Genomic DNA, 22,654 nt, shown 5'->3' with positions numbered 1-22,654 from the left:
AAGCACTGTCTGCCAACTTTTATTTACTGCTGATGTTACTCCATCAAAATAGAAAAGACAACTTTGGAAAGTCATTTTTTAGATTGCATTACGCAGTTTTCAAATTACTAAAATAATGGGAAATAAAGAACTTGTAAAAAATCCCATCAGTGAACAAATTGCTCATTTGTTAAGGGCTACCTAATGACCAAAGAACCTGCTTAATCTGTAATGGCTATGACCGCTGAATAACATTACTGAGCATACTCCAAATCTTCCCATCCTGAACAGTACACTGTCAACAATATAAACTCTAAACAAATTATTCCTGTACTTCACTTCTTACTTTCAAAATACATTAGATTGAAAATCACTGAGTTGATTACAAGTTAAAAATAAGTAAGTGACTTTCTTGTTAATTAAAGTTGTTCATATATCATAGAGAAGAATTGAAACCCCCAAAATCTCAGCTTTAATCTCTACAAAAGATTGTATTTTCTTACTCATATCAAAGAAATGACAAATGAGACTGAAAGATCTCAAACCTCCTACACATCTGAAGAAATGTAACTTAAATGTCAGGAGATAAATTGAGCTTGACTATTAAAAACGAATTAAGAGTAATTACAGTACAGAAGGAGGAAGTGAAAAATTTAAAACAAAAACAGAAAATTCATCTGCAGCACCTAAGAAGGAATTCTTTGTATTTCACAGTTTATGTGAGTCCTCCTAAACCACTCCAAAGTCCAATGAAAACATCTTAAATAAGAATCAGAGAAGAGCATGCTAAGCTTGAGATATACAGGAAGGCAGTCGGGGTAAAATCATGCAGTAGTAGCTATTTTCTAACAGATCATGTTATATTGGTGGTTCTCTCTGGAAAGAAAATAAAAATGAAAGCAAAAATAACAACTGCAATTTCAATGAAGAAGACAAAAAACACTTCATCTTGAAATGGCACGTTATTTCCACACACATAATTAATTAGTTGTCCTTCTTATTTCAGAAACTCCTTACGAACAGCTGTTATTTACAAGATTTCTCAGAATTCCAGTACATTTTACTACTTTCTTTTTCCCAAAGGTGGATCACAGAGATACATTCCATCCTCAATATCACAGCAGCTATCCAAAAACAACCAATCACCAAAACCCAAAATATTCAAGACCAATACAATTTTTCTGCAATGTTGAAGAGGAATGAAGTCTGAGTATTTTCCAAGGAAGAGGCATGAAGAAAGCAAACAACTGCATTCAGAGAATTTCCACAGTTTCATCAGAAACTAGAGAAATTTGAACATCGAGATTTTAAGCAACAACTTTTAAGAAAAATAAAACTGCTCTTGCATTTAAACACTACCCTTCCTGAATGCTGCCCAGAAAGGAGATCACTAGACATGTGATGGGAGCAAAGAATAACAATAATGAAGTGCTTTACAGAATCAAAATTATTATCTGAAGCTGAAACTGACATAAACATGTAAATTCAACATTTCATATTATAAGAATACATAACGTAGTTTTGTTTCTCATATCCAACAAGAAAATTATTTCATTCCTGCTAGCAACAGTGCAGAATCGTCTTTAGCACATCTGAGAATAAGTCATAGCAAGTACAACCTCTAATCTCCTGGTCATACTAAGTTTCTGTTCTCTCTGCATTTATTAATCACAGGGAATAACTACTGAAGCAGATCAAGGTAATACTGACTGGCTTTATTTCCCAACTCTTACATACCTTGAACTATTTTTCCCCTTGTTTTTAGTAACCCTTCCCTCTTCAGTGACCTCAAAATAGAAATACATTAATTACAGGTATCTTTCCTGTATCGATATCCGAAAATTTCAGCACTCTCAGAAGCCTACACATTCACTTAGACATTTTTCTTGTGACTAAAAGTTCAGTTGTTGCTTTGAAGCGGATGTTGGAGTGGCTAACTCCTCTGGTCACCCTTTCCCATGAACTTCCCAGAAAACTAACTTGGATACAATTGGTTAACATATATTCAACCACTAACAGCACATTTCTACTTGTATGGTGACCGAATTGACTCCCTTAAATCTAGTGCTTGTTTAGATCCCAGATTAGATATAATTTTGAATAAATTCAACACCTTACATCTACCACCACATATCTGTATAATAGAAGGGTAAAACACATGTAAAAACTGCTTTTCTGAATACATGAATGCCAGGAGAAACTGAACGTCTATGCATTCAGCTCAGGAAATCAAGAGGTGGTCCACTTCTGGTCCTTTTCTGCTGGCTGGTGGCATAGACACAAAGCACAAAATGCTCTCCAAAATGCCTCACAAAATTTGACCAAGTATCACAGCATCAAGAATGTGCTGCTGTGCAAGCTAGGAAGCCTGCTTCTTACCAGGCATTATCCCAAGATGCTAAAAAGCTGTAAGACACCTCAGACATAAACACATAGAAAACAAGAACAAAAAAAACACACAAACAACAAAACGTATCAAAGCAACAGAGCAAATTAATAGAAAAGAAGGTGCATAAGAGCTTATCTAATTCACTTAAAAAGTACAAGGTGAACCATAAGATATCAGTATGCTTTCCATTGGCCTGGGATTCAAACAGGTAAAAAAAATTACCATAAAAAATACAAGTTCGAACTCAAAGGTCATAGAGGAAAAAAACAGTACCCAGAAATATTTCCACTGAGAAATTGTTTATTTAAAAAAACCTAATATATGTGTTAGTCAATTCATTTGCAGCTCTTGACCCTCAGTGTTTGAAAAAATCAGCTCTTCTAGTCTTAAATGTAGAACATCACATTTGAACTTGCAATTTGGAACAAACATTCTTTCCAAAATCCATATGTATAATTAGATTAGAAGCTAGCACAGCACCAACTGCATGCTTACACAAAATACTGTCTACACACTTCCCCTGCTATGATCAGGAATATATCCCAGCTCTGCTCACTGCTTGTCAGTGCTTTATTTAATGAGAAGAAGAAATGAAAAGATACACCTCCAATTTATTCCAAAGATTTACAAAAAAAAAAGTTAAATCTGTGTATTTTTTCTATAATCTTAAAAAAAAGTTTAAACATGACGTTATTAAAAAATCATTTAGCTCTTGCTTTCTCTGGCTTAATCACAAGCGGCAAAAAAGTCAGCACATAATTCAAAAGAATATCAGTGAAAAGAAAGTGCATTTTCACACACTGAAATTTATCAGTTCAAGTTCATTTGAAACAATTTAATATAATCTGGGAATATATGGAAAACTAGTCTCCTTTCAAATGAGCACCAGGGCATCATCTGTTTGGGAGATGGAAATAAAAAGCTACTTTGTGGTCTGCATCCATTGTGGGCCACCATATTTTGCTCCTTGCTAGAACAACAATAAATGGCCACACCAGAAAAGAAAAATCATCGTTCCATGAAGTCAAAACAGTACTGATACCTCAGTTCTTCACTTAGCTTTAAATCATTGAATCATAGAATGGTTTGGGCTAGAAGGGACTTTTAAAACCATCTCGTTCCAATTCCCTGCTATAGGCAGGGACACCTCCCTCTAGACCAAGTTGCTCAAAGCCCCATCCAGCCTGGCCTTGAATGCTTCCAGGCAGGGGGCATCCACAGCCTCACTGGGCATCCTGTTCCAGGGTCTCATCACCCTCACAGCAAAGAATTTCTTCCTAATATTTAGCCTAAATCTACCCTCTTCCAGTTAAAAGCCATTTTTCCCTTGTCCTATTGTTACACACACTTACAAAAATCCCTCTCCAGCTTTCCTGTAGGGCCCCTTCAAGTACTAGAAAGCTATCATCACCTTCGCTGAGTAGTTTGTTTTTAAAGCACTTGCAGGGAAGAGTGCGGCAAGAAAAGATTAAAATCTGTTCTGCTGATTCAAATGACTGCTCAAAAATTCTCACTGCATTAATAGTTACTAGACTGCAGCTTTTTAAAACTCAGTATTTTGGCCACTTATAAAATGCATGTTTCATGCTAGTAGGTATTACTCACACTGTGAACCATCTTCTTCTAATGTTTTCAATTTGAATGTCAATTTTTTCTTTTTTTTTTTGCTAGGAATCTATCAGAAATGATAAAAAGTTATTAAAAGCACAATAAAAAAAAAATTCAAGCTTTAAGATATAAACAGAAACATACATGCAAATAAATTCCTTGAATCATGCCTAAAACTCTCACTGCAGCATTTTTTAGCAAAATAATCATGTGAAATGTGATTTTCAACAAAGACAGAAATTGTTCACTGATCAACACATTCAAAACATGACAAGGCATAAGAATTACCACAGATTCACTGTACGTATTATTACAATGAGAAGTTCAATCTACAGTATATTTAAAACCTATTCATTTTCAAATCCTCATGACATAGAATGTGAGCACTGATAATGAAATGTACTTCAAATGTAATTGTAATGCGTTGCATATTTGGTTTTCCACAAATTATTATGGAAAACAAGAAAAAGAAACCAACCTACAAAGCTACCCTTCTTACATGCTTCTGATTTTCAAGAGAATAAACTTCTAATTATGTGGGTTCAGATTTGGCACTTCATTGCTGGAGTACTGAATGCTAAATGGTTAAAATTCATAGCAGATAAGATTGTTACTGACTGCTACTCAGACAGCTTTACCTCCCTACATAACACTGTGCTGAAAGCTTTGCATTCGTTTTTCTTTCTTTTTTTCCTTTTTAAATTGATACATTCTTGAGTTAATATCATGATCTTACTTAGCAGTCAGCTTCAGAAAATCATTGCTGATGTGATGAATATAATATTCAATGAAAAACATCCTCTTATACTTGTCACTTATATTAAGAACAAATGCAACATTCAAAAAGAATATGCTAAAGCAAGTCTGTAGTCAATCAGCAGATGATAACATTTGCCGAGAAGTCAGTGCACTGATGAAACTGATAGAAAGCCTATGCCAGATCCTAAAGCTAAATTAAGGGTGGCTTTGTAGGTTGGTTTCTTTTTTCTTTTCCCACAACAACTGGTAGATAACCAAATATGCTATGCACTGTAATTACACATTTGAAGTACATCTCATCTTGTCCAGTTTATTTCAATGCTTCTCAAGACATCTCAAGATGATCTGCACAATAGCTGTAAAAATGTTTTGCTGTCTCATTCTCCCTTGCACAGGCCTAAACAGTGCACCCACATGAACCTAATGAGGTTTAACAGGGCCAAGTGCAGGATATCAACAAGGCCAAATGCCGGGTCCTGCACTTCGGCCACAACAACCCCAGGCGACGCTACAGGCTTGGGGCGGTGTGGCTGGAGGACTGCGTAGAGGAAATGGACCTGGGGGTATTGATTGATGCTCGGCTGAACATGAGCCCACAGTGTGCCCAGGTGGCCAAGAAGGCCAGTGGCATCCTGGCTTGCATGAGAAACAGCGTTGCAAGCAGGAGCAGAGAGGTGATTGTTCCCCTATATTCAGCACTGGTGAGGCCGCACCTCGAGTACTGTGTCCAGTTTTGGGCCCCTCACTGCAAGAAAGATATTGAGGCCCTGGAACGTGTTCAAAGGAGGGCAACAAAGCTGGTGAGGGGTCTGGAACACAGGCCATATGAGGAGAGGCTGAAGGAGCTGGGAATGTTCAGCCTGGAGAAGAGGAGGCTCAGGGGGGACCTCATTGCTCTCTATAGCTTCCTGAAGGGAGGTTGTAGTGAGCTGGGGGTCGGCCTCTTCTCTCGTGTCATTAGTGATAGAACCAGAGGGAATGGTTTCAAGCTACGGCAGGGGAGATTCAGGCTGGACATGAGGAAGTATTACTTTTCAGAAAGGGTGGTCAGGCACTGGAATGGACTGCCCAGGGAGGTGGTGGAATCACCGAGCCTGGGGGTGTTCAAGGAAAGGCTGGATGTTGTGTTGAGGGACATGGTTTAGTAGGAGCTATTGGGAATAGGTGAACGGTTGGACTGGGTGATCTTTTAGGTCTTTTCCAACCTTAGTGATTCTATGATTCAATGATTCTATATTGCACCTAGGTCAGGGCTAACTTAATTGTACGTACACACTGCGAGAAGAACTCACTGAGAGCAGCCCTGAGAGAAGGACTTTTGAGTTTTGGTAGATGAAGAACTGAATATGAGGCAGCACTATGTGCTTGCAGCCCAGAAGGCCAGCAGAATCCCGGGCTGCACCAACAGACAGGCGACAGCTGGGTGAGGGAGGGGATCGTCTCCCTCTGCTCTCTGCACTCATGAGGCCAATCTGAAACACCCCGTGTGCAGACCCCAACCCACAAATGATGCAGAGCCATCATAGTGGGTCCAGAAGAGGGCCACAAGAATGCACCACTCTTACAAAGACAGGCTGAGGGAGACGGGCTTGTCCAGCCTGGAGAAGAGAAGACTCTGGGAAGAACTCGCTGTAGCTTTCCAGTACTTAAAGGAAGTTCATAAGCAGGAGGCAAGATAATGATAGGGCAAGGGGGAAACTAAAAGAGGGGAGATGTAGATTAGATGTTGGGGGAAATTTTTCACTGAGAAGATGGTCACTGGCGCAGGCTGCCTAAAGAGGTTGCCCCATTCTTGGAGCTGTTCACGGCCGGGTTGGATGGAAGGGGCCCTGTGCAACTGAATCTAATGCCTAATATAGTGGTTGACAACCCTTCCCATGGCAGGGGTTGGAACTAGATGATCTTTGAGGTCCCTTCCAACCCTAGCTGTTCTATGATTCCATGATTAATATATACACAGATAATAGGAAGAAATCAAATACCATGAAGGGCAATAACATCAACAAAAAAGCACTGAAGTCTGACAGTGGACTTCCTTTTACCAAACTAAAATTACTCTAGCAATGGTACGCAAATGTTCCCATGAGCTGCTTCTCCAAGACATAACCCCTGCAATTCAACTCCATTCCTACTCAGACTTGTTCTTTAACCTTCTGTACATAACAGCTAAAATACTTTTTAATATTATTGAAAACTGAGGTAGGAAGAGCTTTAAACTGATCAGCTTTCTTTGTATGCTGTACTGTTAATTTTACTCTCTTGATTGGGTCTCTGGTCAGCCCACTATGTATGTATTCCTAATGATTTCCTGCTACCTTCACATTTTCTTTAGTTTGCATTGGGTTGAATTTTTTTGAGTTTGCTTCAATGCATCTATGTTTTTTTGTTTGGTTGCACTTTTAACATTTTGCCTCGGATACCTGACCTTGTTCTCACTTCCTGTCATTTTTCTTTTCTGCATTTGAGATAGTGCCAATTGTGTTCAAAGTGAAACTCTATTACTCTTCCAATCCTCCTTTATCCTAAAGAAACTGTGTTCATGTTTATTTAAATCTGCATCCATAAACATCTCTGATTCAGAATGCAGCCACAACCTAGTTATATCAATCCACTCCTCCTATGTATGTACTGACATACCCGTAGATGCTTTAGATCCAAAGATATATATATATATATACACACATCCAAACTTTTTTTTTACACTAGCATTTATACATTAAGAAAACTACATTTCTATTGTCATTTGTGCTAAGAGTTGATGTGACAATGGTAGGGAATAAGGTCAAGAGTCCATCCTGTGCCAAATAAAACATTTGTCCACTGTAGTCCACTGGCAGGGCTTTCACCAACCAACCCCTAAGCACAGTCAGTCATCCCTGAGTACCTAGACAACTAATGAAAAAGGCTATATCAATACAGATCAGTAAGTGTCCAAGAGGAGGGTGTATGCCTTTGTTCCACATCCTTCTGGATCTCAAATCCTGATTTGAAGTCTCCCATAAAATCCTAGTGCAAAGCCAGAGCCTATCCCAAACTGAGAGTGGCTTCCTGTAAAAGGGTTTGGCTTGAGTTCCATCGCTGGAGCGCCAGGGCGAGGAAAGAGATTACTTTTCCACCTTAAAATAGTACGTAAAGGCATTTAACTATAAATTAACACTATGTAAAAGCCTTGCAGAACTCCTCAGAAGAAGGCTGTGCAGAACAAGGAGAGTTTTGCTGGTGTTAAAGCATTTGGAGAAGCAGACAACAAAAAAAAAAGTTAATTTTTCAGTTTCCTCAATAAAATGCAATGCTGTTATTTAGTACAGATAACAGGTTACAAATGGCTTATTTCAGCCTGCTTCTGTCCCTCAGTGCACAGACCATTGTACCTGAGATAATGATGCTCACTGACGTGGCAGTGTTGTTACCAGGCAACCAGAGATAAAATACAGGGTTTAATGATTTTTATTTAATGTATTTTCATGAGAAAGTACATTCTCTTTTTTCCTCTTGTGATGTTATTTGAGGTGGAAATGCTGTTTACACAGACAGATATATTTAACCATCCTTTTGCAATTTGATAAAGAAAATAATTCGAACAGGATATTCAAACAGTGAATAAGTATGTCGAAATATATTGAATGTTGCCACTCACAGACACATCATGGCCATGGCTGAGATCTCAAACTGCTATGCCAGAGTTGCATTCAGGAGGTCTCACAACAGAGAACAATGGCAGGGAACAGATGCAGCGTAAGGATGTGTGGGGCTGTATACTTGTCCAGGACAGAGAGTAAAAACCGACGCCTAAAATCATCCCTCAAACTCTTCAGCACTATCATTATGGCATAGAATCATAGAACGGCCTAGGCTGAAAAGGACTTCAAACATCACCTAGTTTCAACCCCCCTGCCACGGGCAGGGATTCCAACCACTCGTTAAGAGCTGAGTAGAGCGGGACAATCACTTCCCTCTTCCTGCTGACCACCCCTTTTTTAATGCAGCCCAGAAACACAGTTGGCCTTCCAGGCTGCAGGCACACACTGCTGGCTCATGTCCAGCTTCTCATCCACCAGGACCCCCTGCCTGGGGGTCTGTCAGGACAAACAAAGCTGAAGCTCGGATATCTCAACCAGAAATTTGTTCAAGGCAAATTTTAAAATCCATAACCCTCATCTGTGAGCAACAAGACGTTAACCGATAACAGCACAGCCTTATTTCTTCAGCCTCTTTCACTGCCCTCTCTAAACACAGACAGCTTTGTTTAAGACAAACAGTATTTTTAAGTAAGCAACAGCTACCAGTCTGTGAACCACTGCTCTGCTCTTATCCTCCACATCAGGAAGCACTGCCAAGTTACCTTCCAAATTCTCACAAAAAATAGTATTTCCCATTCTTGAACAGAGTAAAATGCCATATTGACCTGAACTCAAGCATATTTAATACATTAAAGAAAAACATATTTTCTACTGTGCATGCATGTCAAAAGATCTCAGAGCTCCACAAGATATCTTACAACAGGTTAACCAATGCAATCAATTCCTCCTGCACTTTAAGACTGGATCTCCAGTACTTATATCCCCTTGGAAATACAGATCTCACTAAGTCTAGTGTCATTCCACTGAAACAGATCTGGGAAAAGACTGGTGGACTAATAAAACCTAAGACAGAAACAGCATTATCGTAGAACACAAGAGAATTCTAAAGCAAAATACAACATCTGTTAACAATAAATACCTGTCATAATTAAAGAATTCATGCTGGAAATCATTAATTATACCTTTCTTAAAGTATGTCAGAAAATTATTAACAAGATGTAAACAGCTAACTGCCTAGGCAACCCGCATGAAATGATCAGCAGAGTCTGGGGGTGCACAAGCAGGAATGCAGCAGAACTGGGCAGAAAAATAACTCTACCTTAGTAGCTGACAGCACTATTATCAGTACTGAAGACATTTCTGTTGGTCACATTTGTGAAGTTTCAGAAAACAACAGAGAGAGGAGGATATAAAAGGGGTAGGGCTGAAAATATTTTACAATTAGAATCATTAAGACTTCGATCTGTTTATCACATCAGCAGAACTGAGAAGTTATCCCATGGTAAGCAAATGCCAGCTCCAGAAAGGTTTTTAATCTAGCAGAAGAGAGCAAAAGCACTGGATGGAATCTAAATTAATTACAGTAAAAAGACATTTATACCAGTGAGAGTGATTAACCACTGGAACAAGCCCAAAGAGAATGATAGGTTTTCCATCTTTTACTTTGTTCATGTCACAGCAGGATACATTTTTTGATCAAAATTAACTCCCAAAATTCAAGTTATACTGTTCCACTGTACTTAAGAGAACCGAACAAAGACATACTCGTATAGAATCATAGAATTGCTCAGGTTGGAAAAGACCTTAAAGATTATCAAATTCAAATGCAGCCAAACCATACTACCCCCTACCTCTAGCAACAATCCACTAAATCATGTCCCTGAGCACCACATCCAAATGTTTTTTCAACACATTCAGGGATGGTGAATAGCCTAGTATCCATCCTTCCAATTTAACGCTTGACAAAGCTCTACTACTGAAAAAGAGACTGCTTCCAAAAGACTGAATAAAACTGGAAGTACACAAACAAGCAGAGAAGGGAAACAAGTAACCCAGCAGAGTAGCTACCAGAATTAACAAATCATGTTTTTGTGTATCTACAGCATTCACTTTAAACAGAAAAATCTCAAAACCAGAAACACAGAAGGATGTGCTTTTTATTTCTGCTACCTAGTTACGTAGGTAGCCTCAGCTTGGTGCTTTGTACTAGACAAGCAGATGTTGCCATCATGAGTCTGGTTGTACAAGAACAAAGCTCCGAGTTCAAACTCAGAAAGGGAACGTCAGATTGAGAAACTGCAGTCCTGCATATCCCATGCTATTACTGCATTATTCTGGAGACAGGTCTGACCTGTAGCTCACAGTGCCAGGGATGGCTTCAAATCTCCACTCCTGCCTGTTTACATTAAGTTAAATGGTCTGTGGATGGGGAAAAAAAAAAAGAAGAAAAAAAAAAGCTGGGAACAGATATCAGGAACCCCAGCTGTAAAGGGAAAATCTGAATTACTGGCCTACTCAATTTTTTTTTTCCTATCTCTCTGTGAGATTGAGAATTTCACCCTCCAGCCTCAAACAATGCAGATAAGAAGCCCAATGAACTTCTATGCAGTCACCTCAGCTATCTTGAGATTAGCCCTAGACAGCCGCAGACTGATAACCCTCAGTACTCCAGATACAGTACTGAGACATCTCTATTCAACACTATGAATTTGAACTCTAAAATCCTGCACACAGCATTTTGAACTCCATTTCAGAAGAAAGATACTTAAAAGTCAACTCGAGGTATTGTATTTAGCTAGCAGTTTCTCTTAAATCTCTGCTTATGCCTCTTTGCCCATTAATTAGTTGTACAGAGTTGTAAAGTAATATTAATTATCTTGCCAAACCATGTCAGTTATAGCAGTATATAGCCGCACCAAGATCAAAGACGGACAAACTTGAAGGCAGATCTTTCAAACATTACATGGAACTATGCCAAGAAAAAATGTCACATAGTTGTTGCTCCCTGTCAAGAAAATTCTATTCTACACTATTACATGTGGGTAGAAGAGTAGAGAGGGAGAATGAAATGGCATGCAGGTGGAAGACTTTGATCTACTCAGATTCTCTAAGCACCAGACTTAAGTATGAAAAGCGAGCAGCTAGAATGAAGGGAATAAAAAAGATTTTTTATTTCACTTCCAAAAGGAAAAACACTTTTAAGCTTCTCTGAAAAAAACAGCTGTAAAAATTCATGAAGTTTTCACAAGTCAGTAGTCACTTAACAAATTCTATGGTATATTATGCTATAGTATGGTATATTTTGCTATTATACTACATAAAGAAATAACTCCCTAAATGTGTTATCTGGGGATGTTTCTGTACCAAATATCTTATTCTGGAGGTTTACAAAAACAAACAAACAAGAACATAAACTAAGAAGGGACACTTCCAATTTAACACTCTTCTTAGAATTTACTGAAAGTGCACTACAGAAGTTTCTTTTCATTTTACTGTCAATCATATTAGGCTTTTATTAAATGTATAAAGAATTTACCAGGGAGTTATACCAGTGGTATAACCCAGGAGGTGACTAAGCACCACACAGTTGTTTGCTCACTCTTCTCCTTCCTGTGGGATGAGAAAAAGCTAACAAAGCAGTCACCAATATTACTAAGTTCCAACAACTTTCATGTCACCTCCAATGTAGGCTGCTCCATATAGTTTTAGACAAAAGATAAAAGACTGAAAGACTGGAAGAAAATTATAGGTAACCTAGCCCAACTTCTTTCACAAGGCATAACCAAATGCCTGCATCTACGTGACTGACATTATTTATTTTTAGAGACCTCGTCTATGATAAAGCCACGATATGCTCAATATATGTTGTTATGTGTTTATTATCAGGTCTTATATAAATAATCTTTGTGAATTCTCTCAAGGAAATAAATAACAAGAGGCCTCAAGCACAGGCTAAGTCTTCTGTTTTTTCTTTAATCCACATATTTTTTTAGTTAATAAATATAAAACTTTTCAAAGGCTCAATACAGCAAACAAAGTCCAAGCCATAATCAGATGAAAAGTGATAAACTGATCACTAAAACTGAGCACAAGGTCAGTAGGAGCTAGTCCAAGAGAACAGACTAGACCACAGTTCCATATAAGAAATTCACCAACTAATTTAAAAAAAAGAACTCTGTCCCCAGAATGGCATGCAAGCCAAAGGGATTTGTTGACTACAGGGACATAGAGCCTACTGTGTTTCATCTCCTTACCTCCACCACAGTTGTCTTGGCAGCTTTGCACATTGGTTGATTGAAGTTTCTAGCAGTTTTCCTGAAATATAAATAAATAAATAAAAACAAAAATTGTAATTTGTAAAACTTAAGAAGTAAACACATTTCAGAACCAAGTTGACACAAGAATCTCTGAAATATGAACACCACAGATACTACTGTTGAACATCTAAAAGTCTAATTGAAATAAGGAAAAAAAATATGCCATAATGTCTAAGATACGTAAAAAATAAAATTACGTTTTGCTAAATCAGAGAATATTTACAGCTCTTTTGACTTTTAATCAACACATTGTCCAATTGAAATTGGGAATGCTACTGATATCATTTATCAGATTCAAGAGCAACAGCAAGCTGGGCTGTATAAAGTATTGTCATGTAACTTTTCTGCACAAAGAATAAAAATCATCTCCATAGGGAAGCAAGCACACCATCCCAAATCCTACATGTCTTCATAAATTAGACTAAGCAGCTACATGGACTTAGACTAGCATTTTGCACAGTAGAAAACTTAATTAAATTCTCTTGATTGAAACAGCTGTTCTAGTTTTGGCACCCAATGCAAGACTCTGGCATTAATCCTAAGTATTTCCACTTAGGACTTCTGTAACAAGGAAAAGAACCTCTAGGGAGTAAAAGCAAGACATGATATGCATATAACCATGCTGAGATACGCACCAACATCCTAGACAGAGGAACAAACAAGTGATCCATTTCTGCCCTTCTGTACTTTCCAGAAAGGAAATAAAATTGTGGAGCAAAACATTTAAGAAAAAAATGTGTATTTTGATGGGGTTTCACTGTCTTAAAAGGTGGAATTCTGCTTTTGTTAGTTTTATTTTTTTTCAAAATGCATGAAAACAAGACACCACATGAGTCAATATCTCCTTTTTCTCCCCTTTCCATAGGGACAGGTTTTCTTCTGGACCATTCTTCTTTCCCAATACCTTTTCCTCATTTTTGCACCCCTTAGTCTAATGACCATGCCTAATGGCATATCTATGCTGAACTTTGAGATGCTGCTGCCACCTCGTGGCTGCAGGAGGGGTAGGGAACAGAAACGACCAAATCCCAACATGCCATGCATTTTTACACTAATTCCTACTGCAGATACCCACAGAATGGAAGCGATGTCCCAAAACACATATCTTGAGAAATTCTCTTTTATTGGCAATACACATAATCTGTGAAGTCTTTAACAGACACTTCAGAAGGGACAGTCTGTGGCTGTGTTAAAACAAACGAATGTAAGAATACAAAAGTATGAAAGAAAAGATTTTGAGTTTATATCCTTTACTTAGTTCTCGAATACAGCCTTAGCAGTAGTGATTACAGGAAATAAATCCTTCAACCAGGCAGAATAGAAAATAAAAAGGAAATAAAGTTTCAAAACTGAATTAAAATAGCAAGGAAATTAATTTAGATGGGAGAAGATAGACAGAAATAAAGAGTTCAGTGTGTCATCCCAAGTGACTACTTTTCTGAGCAAAAGATGCTTTCAAGATCATACTGGATAATCTGACGGTAAAAGAAACTAACATAAAATTATTGTTAAATAGAGGTAAAAAGTTACTAGAAGAAACATTTCAGCATGGAAATGAGAAGAGGTAATGGGATAGATTGCAACTCTTTTCAAAATGTTTATTTACGGCCACCAATTGTCTGAAGAAAGGCTGAGGGACCTGGGGTTATTCAGGCTGGAGAAGAGAAGGCTCTGGGATAACCTCCTGCAGCCTTGAATACTTCAAGGAGCTCATGATAAGGAGGAAGACAGATATTTTACACAATCTGAATGAGAGGAACTTGTTTTAGATTTAAGAAAATTGTTTCAGAAGTAGTTGTCTCCTGTAAAAGAAAAAGGTTTTACTCCTGAAGAGCTCTCTCCATCATATTTGAAAAGTCATGGTGTGACTGGAAAAAGGGAAACATCATTTCCATTGTTAAGGAGGGTTGAAAGGAAAATCTGGGAAACTACAGGCTGGCAACCCTCACAAATGTACCCAGGAAGATGATGGAACAGACCCTAGTGGAAGACAAGTTAAGGCACATATGAGAAAGAGGTTATCTGAGACAGCCTAGTAGCTTCACCAATGAACAGATCATGCCTGACCAATCTGGTTGCTTTCTACAACAGTGACAGTATCAGCAGACAAAGGGTGGGACTGATGCCATCTACCTGGATTTGTGCAAGGCCTTTGACATGGTCCCACACCACATCTCTATTTCTAAGCTGGAGAGATATGAATTTGAAAGCTGAACTATTAAGTGAATAAGGAATGCATAGTGTGTAGAGTTGCCAGTATAGAGTCTTGCACCTGGGGAGGAATAACTGCATTGACCATAGTAGGACAAGGAAAGTGATCCTCCCCCTCTACTCTGCCCTGCTCAGGCCTCACCTGGAGTATTGTGACCAGTTCTGGACTCTCCAGTACAAAAAAAAAATGCAAGGATCTTCTGGAAAAAATCCAGCAGAAGGCCTCAAAGATGATAAAGGGCCTGGGGAAAGGCTATAAGATCTGGGTCTGTCCAGCCTTGAGAAAAGAGTCATGGCCTGGGTTGAAAAGGACCACAAAGATCATCAAGTTTCAAACCCCTGCTATGGGCAGGGTCGCCAACCACCAGATCAGAGCCACATCCAGCCTGGCCTTGAATGCCTCCAGGGATGGGGCATCCACAGCCTCCTTGGGCAACCTGTTCCAGTGCCTCACCACCCCCTGTGTGAAAAACTTCCTCCTAGTATCTAACCTAAACCCCCCTGGCTCAGTTTAAAACTATTTCCCCTGGTCCTATCACTGTCAACCCATTTGAACAGCCATTCTCCCTCCTCTTTATACACTCCCTTGAAGTACTGGAAGGCCACCATGAGTTCTCCCTGGAGCCTTCTCTTCTCCAAGCTAAACAAGATCAGTTCCCTCAACCTTTCCCCGCGGAAGAGCTGCTCCAGCCCTCTGATCATCTTAGAGGCCCTCCTCTGGACTTGTTCCAAGAGCTCCACGTCCTTCTGTATTGGGGGCCCTGGATGCAGTACTGCAGATGGGGCCTCACAAGAGCTGAGTAGAGGGCAACAATCACCTCCCTCTCCCTGCTGGCCACTCCTCTTTCAATGCAGCCCAGAACACAGTTGGCCTTCCGGGCTGCAAGCGCACACTGCTGTCTCATGTCCAACATCTCATCCACCAGGACCCTCAAGTCCTTCTCCACAGGGCTGCTCTCAAGGGGCTCTTCACCCAGTTTGTACAAATACCTGGGATTGCCTCAGCCCAAGTGCAGCACCCTGCACTTGGCCTTGATGAACCTCATTAGGTTCACATGGGCCCACTTCTCCAACCCGTCCTTTAGACAGGCTTCCCTTCCCTCCAGTGTCTTGACTACACGGCTCAGCGTGGTGTCATCTGCGAACTTGCTGAGCGTGCACTCGATGCCATCATCTGTGTCGATAAAGATGTTGAAGAACACTGGTCCTAAGACCAACCCCTGGGGGACACCACTTGTGACTGGCCTCTATCCTGACAAAGAACCATTGATCACAACCCTCCAAAAGAATACTGAGAGGGTATTTGATCAGTGTCTATAAATATGTAAGATGTGGGAGGCAAAGGGACAAGGCCAGATTCTTTTCAGTAATGTGTGGTTACAGGACAAAGGGAAATGGCCACAAACTGAAGCATAGGAAGTTCCACAAGTGTGCATGAGAACTTCTCCACAGTTTGAGTGACAGAGCACTGGAACAGGCTGCCCAGTGGGTTTTGGAGTCTCCTTGTCTGGAGGTATTAAGACCCATGTGGACACCAACTTGTGCAACCTGGTTTATGGTGCCTGCTTTAGTAAGGGGATGATCGAGTCCTGCTTTGGACTCAATGATCTCTAGAGGTCCCTTCAAGCTCCTTCAGTTCTGTGATTCTGTAAATTGTTTAGTTACCTATGCCCAGAGGGAGGCCAGTGATGAGTAGTGACCCCAGGGATCCATCTTGGGACCATCTCTCTTCAATACTGTTATCAATTACAGAGACAGTAGGAACAAGTGCACTCACAGCAAGTTTACTGATGACCTACTGATGACCACTGAGCTGAGTGGTGTAGCTCACACTACAGAAGGAAGGCATGCTACCTAATGGAACCTAAACAATCTTGAAGGGTGGGCCCTTGTGACTTAATGAGGCTCAACAAAGGCTAAGTGAAAGGTATTGAACTTGGGTCATGGCACTAGACATGGAACTAGACAGCAATGCCGTAAAGAAGGAATAGGAGATCTTGGTAGACAAAAAAGGTGGTCATGAGTCAGCAGTGTGCACTTGAAGCCTGAAAGACCAAGTGTATCATGGGTTGGATCAAAAGAGGGGCAGCCAGCATGGAAAAGGAGGTGATTGTCCCCCTCTGCTATGCCTTTCTGATGCATCATCTGGAGTACAGCGCCCAGACCTGGGGCCCACAGCATAAGAAAGATAGAGAGCTTTCAGAGAAGGTCCAGAGGAGGGCCAAAATGATAACCAGTGGGCTGGAGCACCTTTCATGTGGGGAAAGAATGAGGGAGCTGGGCTTGTTCAGCTTGGAGAGGAGAAGGTTGCAGGGAGACTTCATTGGAGCCTTCCAGTATATAAACAGGAGGGAAATCAACTATTTACATGCATAGAGAATTATAGGGAAGGGGTAATGATTTCAAATTATAAAGAGGAGATATATTAGATGTCAGGTGAAATTTTTCACAGAGAGAGTGGTGAGGTGCTGGAACAGGCTGCCAGGAGAGGCTGCAGATACCCCATCCTTGGAACTGTTCAAGGCCAGGCTGGATGGGGCCCTGGGGAATCTGATCTAATGCTTGATCTAGCAGTCAGCAACCATGTCCACAGCAGTGGGGCTGAACTACATAATCTTTGTGGTCCCTTCCAAGCCGACCCATTCTATGATTCTGTGTTAAGAGTTAGGTCAATTAAGCTCTCTCTTCATTTTCCAAGTATTTTAATATTATATTAACTATATAATGTATAGAAAAAATGCAGTTCTGTAAATACATGTGTATGTATACACTTGAATACATCTACAAAACAGTACTCTAACCCCTATCTTTCATACAGATTTTTTTTTCACTTACTCCTTGTTGCTCTCAATATATACAACAAAAAACTGCATTATTCAGCACCTTCATGTAGTAAACTGCAACTAATTGCTGTAACACTTACCTAATCATCTGAGAGCCATAAAACAAATGAATAAAAACCAGGCATTAAACATATGCAAATCTCTCTTGCTACAGTTCAGGAAAAAACAGAGGACAAGTGTAACAGCCCAAATAAATTACGTTATCTCTAGTGTAGTGCCTTTGTTCTTCACTAAAAAGATGTTTAAATTCATATGATGTCACCCCCTGGACAACTGAGAACAAACAAACTCAAAATGCACTTATCTGAGGACAGAATCAAGCATTCACAACACTATCTGGTCAGAAAACTGACTTAGCTTCCTTCTGTTCTGATATACATGATCCTACACCTCTTGTATCAGCCTTCAGCTGCACAATAAAAGTGGCCCAAATTAACAGAAAAATGGAAAGAAACAACATCACTACCTTTCTCCACAATCAACATTATGAATATGGAATAGCAGACCAAAGTTATAACTACTAATGTTTTATTTAATACTGCATTTGAATTCTCAGACATCATCAGAATAAGTTTTTTTTAATAGCAGTACAATTTGACAGTAAGGAAAGACAACATGAATGAAATTGAAATCAGTAAGACATTATTTTGGCATCATATGAGACAAGGCTTCTTATCTTTTGTTATCTCAACAATCAAAAAAAGGTTTTCCAACTAATAAACAAGTCATACCTGAAAATGATGTTTCCTGCACGATCAGCCTTCCATGCCTTCACGAGAGCAAAATCTCCTGTAATGGACTTTTCCAGAATAAAGTGACGACCATCAAACTCTCGCACCTACAGAAAAAAAGTACAATATTGAGATGTAGATTTCTTCAAATAGATCTCTCATGTATTTATTTTGCAGGGATAATTTTACAAACTATTTTATTTAATGCAATTCTATCTGAATAAATGGAGATCAAGTGTATAACCACAGAAAAGCACCAAGAGGTAGTAAACCTCTGGTTCATCCTAAGGTGTCTGTTTAGCAAAATACCAGAAGAACCATACACAGAACAGAATAAAATACATATTCCACCACTCCATCAACTGGAATTAGACATGCTCTTTGCAAATAATTAAAAAACAAATTGCTAAAGCAGAAGTATTGAAAAGCTTTGTAATCACTGCCCATCAGCAGAAGCCTCGAATCTAAATAAAGAAAATTTGATTCTGAGTACACGATTCAGATCATCTGACAGGCTGAATTTCATTTGGTTCTCACTATCTTTATGATCAATACTTGTAACAATAATGTGCAGAAAGTCAGAATGTGTAACAGATGAACAGGTACTATGCTAGCAGCTTTGTAAAACAAAATGTATTTTTCAAGAATAAATACAAAATTTTGTCTTTCCAAGACAAAAACTCTCCTGACTGACTAGCGACCAGAGACACACAATCTCTCATAACAATTGGGGTTGGGAAGCAAAATATCGCATGAATTATATCCCACATAGAAAACTAAGTCTAAGAAAATAGTATTCTAGCAGACATCACTAGATTATTTTGAACATAATTACATTTTCTTCACATTCACAAGAGAAGCTCAGAACTGAACCACTTTAGAGAAAAGAATCAGAATTGAATTCAAATTAGAAAATTCAACAGGGGTAAGCTCATTTTTGCATCCATTAGTTTACTGATGTCCAACAAGACTTTGCTAAACAATTAGAATAGGACATGGTCATACTTCCATGGAGGGAGTTCAATCTACCAAAGACAAGTTAGAAGAACTGTCTTTCCCCTCACAAGTTCTCTGTTAAGAGCCTGAAACTACTGAGGATCCTCCAGCCACAATGTGGCTTCTTCAAGAACGTTGTTCTTCTTCATCTGGCTTTGAATGAGAGCTACTTAAATCTACTGGATTCACATTCAAGACCTCAGTTCCAAACAGCACAGATATACCCAGGAAAATCAATATCTAATCTCTTCATTAGGCATTTCCATTATTAGGTATAGCATTGAATCATAGCAGAAATGAAAGAACAACAGCAAGAAGAAAGAAAACAACAATTTATCGTCCTAGAAAAGATGCAGTGAATATTTGGTGATTGCTGCCATCGAGTAGACAAGACACAAATCATACACAGAAACACTGAGCAGCATTTATTTAAACAATACAGAATGTTAGAGTATACACAGTACTGCTGTAGCATTATTTAATACTTATCAGAGGGGAGAAAATCTGGTAAAAGCATATCAAAAGTTAGTTTTGTGGGCCTGTGGAGGCAGATTTGAGATTTATGAAATGTTATTTGCACTTTACACTGATTCAGTCAAGTCACATAAGAGATGTTACTGGCTTTGCAAAAGACTGAGAAGAACAAGAAGTATTCTTAACAAATATTAAAGGTAAAAAAAATTCTTATCAAAACCATAAGGTATTTCAACAAACAAGATTCCTTCAAATAGGAAAATATCATAATTCCATAATAAGAAATCCAAGGAAAAACAACTATTGTAATGATTCAATAATGAAAATATCAGTGCATAAATCAATGCCATCCAAAGGGACCTAGACAGGATGGCTATGTGCACCCATGTGAACCTAATGAGGTTCATCAAGGCCAAGTGCAGGGTGCTGCACTTGGGCTGAGGCAATCCCAGGTATTTGTACAAACTGGGTGAAGAGCCCCTTGAGAGCAGCCCTGTGGAGAAGGACTTGGGGGTCCTGGTGGATGAGATGTTGGACATGAGACTGCAGTGTGCGCTTGCAGCCCGGAAGGCCAACTGTGTTCTGGGCTGCATTGAAAGAGGAGTGGCCAGCAGGGAGAGGGAGGTGATTGTTGCCCTCTACTCAGCTCTTGTGAGGCCCCATCTGCAGTACTGCATTCAGGGCCCCCAATACAGAAGGACGTGGAGCTCTTGGAACAAGTCCAGAGGAGGGCCACTAAGATGATCAGAGGGCTGGAGCAGCTCTTCCGCGGGGAAAGGTTGAGGGAACTGATCTTGTTTAGCTTGGAGAAGAGAAGGCTCCAGGGAGAACTCATGGTGGCCTTCCAGTACTTCAAGGGAGCGTATAAAGAGGAGGGGAAACGACTGTTCAAATGGGTTGATAGCGACAGGACCAGGGGGAATGGTTTTAAACTAAGACAGGGGAAGTTTAGGTTAGATATTAGAGGAAGTTTTTCACACAGAGGGTGGTGAGGCACTGGAACAGGTTGCCTAAGGAGGCTGTGGATGCCCCATCCCTGGAGGCATTCAAGGCCAGGCTGGATGTGGCTCTGGGCAGCCTGGTCTGGTGGCTGGCAACCCTGCCCATAGCAGAGGGGTTTAAATGAAATGATCTTTGTGGTCCTTTTCGCTCTAGGCCGTTCTATGATTCTATGACAAAAACAAACATTATCTTTACCCGTAAGATGTTCTTGAGTAAGAGATTACACCTGTTGCAGCATAATGAGAACTCAGAGCGCTAACCTCATCCTCATTTCTTCAAACACAGTCATAGTACCTGAAAGCTATTTCCTTCTTCAAAATTTCCACCTAATTTCAAGTTCATGTTTCTCTGTTGGAGATCACAGAGATATCTTTGTAATTTTGAACACTCACACTAAATAGCATTTCATTTTGTCGAACGTTTCCTGGATGCATCAACTGAGCTTTTTGTGGTTTAACAAGAAAATGCCCAGTCTCTTCTAACGCTGAGGCTTTGGGTACAGCTGCAGGTATGGCCAGAGAATTGGGTAAAGTGAATCAAGAAATGTTTTCACCTGAGTCAGTTTCTTGATGTTAAGTCACTCAATGCTCCAAGAACTGTGATACACTGCAGGGGACAGGAATGAGCAGAAGGAGGACAATTAATGTAACTAGTACCAAGCCACACCATTAATCCAACATACTAAAGTTAAACTTGGCCAGAAAAAAAACTTAAACAGCCATTTATCTTGGAATTCTGTAAGAAATTCATTTTCAAAAGCAGATTGCTAGAAACAGATTGACATCTTACCTCTCTTGGTTGGCTAGCAATAGCAATGGTGCCATCTGAATTGTATTTGATAGGTGCCCCCCCTTCCTGCACCAGTGTCCCATAACCTGTACTGGTGTAAAATGCTGGAATTCCTGCTCCTCCTGCTCTAATACGTTCAGCAAGTGTACCCTGTGGAAAAAACACATTGAAGACCTAGTCATTTAGAAATAACAGATCGAACTCAGGTGAATTATTTGATTGGAATTACTTATATATTATGTTATTTGTAACTTTGACCTTGTACTCCGCAGACCACCACATGCACTACTTCTTCCCACTTTAGCTCTCCTTTGTGGAACTGGTACTGCATATGGCAATAAATGTTTTACTTCTGGTCACCAAACGTTCAAGAGCACACTGTAACTCAACTCAATATCAACTACCAGGATTATGCAACTCCTCTCCTTTAGCTTTTTTCCCAGTCCATCACTCTTATTTAGAAGAGTGTAGAGCTCTTTTTCCTACATGGATGGTAAGAATTTTTAACTTTTATCATCAGTTCAATATGTTAACTTCTTCTTAAGGTGTTGGATAATTAAACAAGTTCCTTTTTTCAAGTTGAAAGAGTCACACTCAATAGACTGAAAAAGGAAAAGTGGTCTGGATATCATCTGCAAAGAATGCCCAAAACTTGATAGAACTATTTGATTTGAATATATTTGAATGCCCCATCTGTACTGTATTCTATATTCATCCACTACATAGATACTAACAACTCAAATTCTTTGTTAGCATTCATTGCAGACTGATGGTCAAAGTTGTATGTGCCTGCTTTTCACTGATGTCCTTTCCCAAATATGTTTTTCTGGACTTGAAGCAAGAAAAGGCCAATCACAGTCAATTATCAAGCATGACCACTTCCAAAACATGGGTTGTGTTTTCCTCAGTAATTTCTGGAAGAAACACAGTGAATTCTTGTAGGTTGCAAAGCGAGGACAGAAAAAAAAAAAGACAG

General features: G+C 39.5%; 1 protein-coding gene across 1 annotated transcript in view; it reads right to left on the bottom strand.

Annotated features, from left to right (window-relative positions):
- The window catches only part of OXCT1 (3-oxoacid CoA-transferase 1), a 151,756-nt gene that overhangs the window by 109,777 nt on the left and 19,325 nt on the right, over positions 1–22,654 (bottom strand). Inside the window, exons 5-7 of the mRNA XM_042875525.1 lie at positions 21,679–21,828; positions 18,418–18,524; positions 12,570–12,630 (exon numbers count right to left, since the gene is read on the bottom strand). Of these exons, the coding sequence (XP_042731459.1) occupies positions 12,570–12,630; positions 18,418–18,524; positions 21,679–21,828 (318 nt within the window). The remainder of the gene's footprint in view (positions 1–12,569; positions 12,631–18,417; positions 18,525–21,678; positions 21,829–22,654) is intronic.

Source organism: Lagopus leucura, unplaced genomic scaffold, assembly GCF_019238085.1.
Source record: "Lagopus leucura isolate 7727_CA_CO unplaced genomic scaffold, USGS_WTPT01 Super-Scaffold_100014, whole genome shotgun sequence".
NCBI classification, from domain to species: domain Eukaryota; kingdom Metazoa; phylum Chordata; class Aves; order Galliformes; family Phasianidae; genus Lagopus; species Lagopus leucura.
This window is presented reverse-complemented; position numbering and strand designations above follow the sequence as displayed.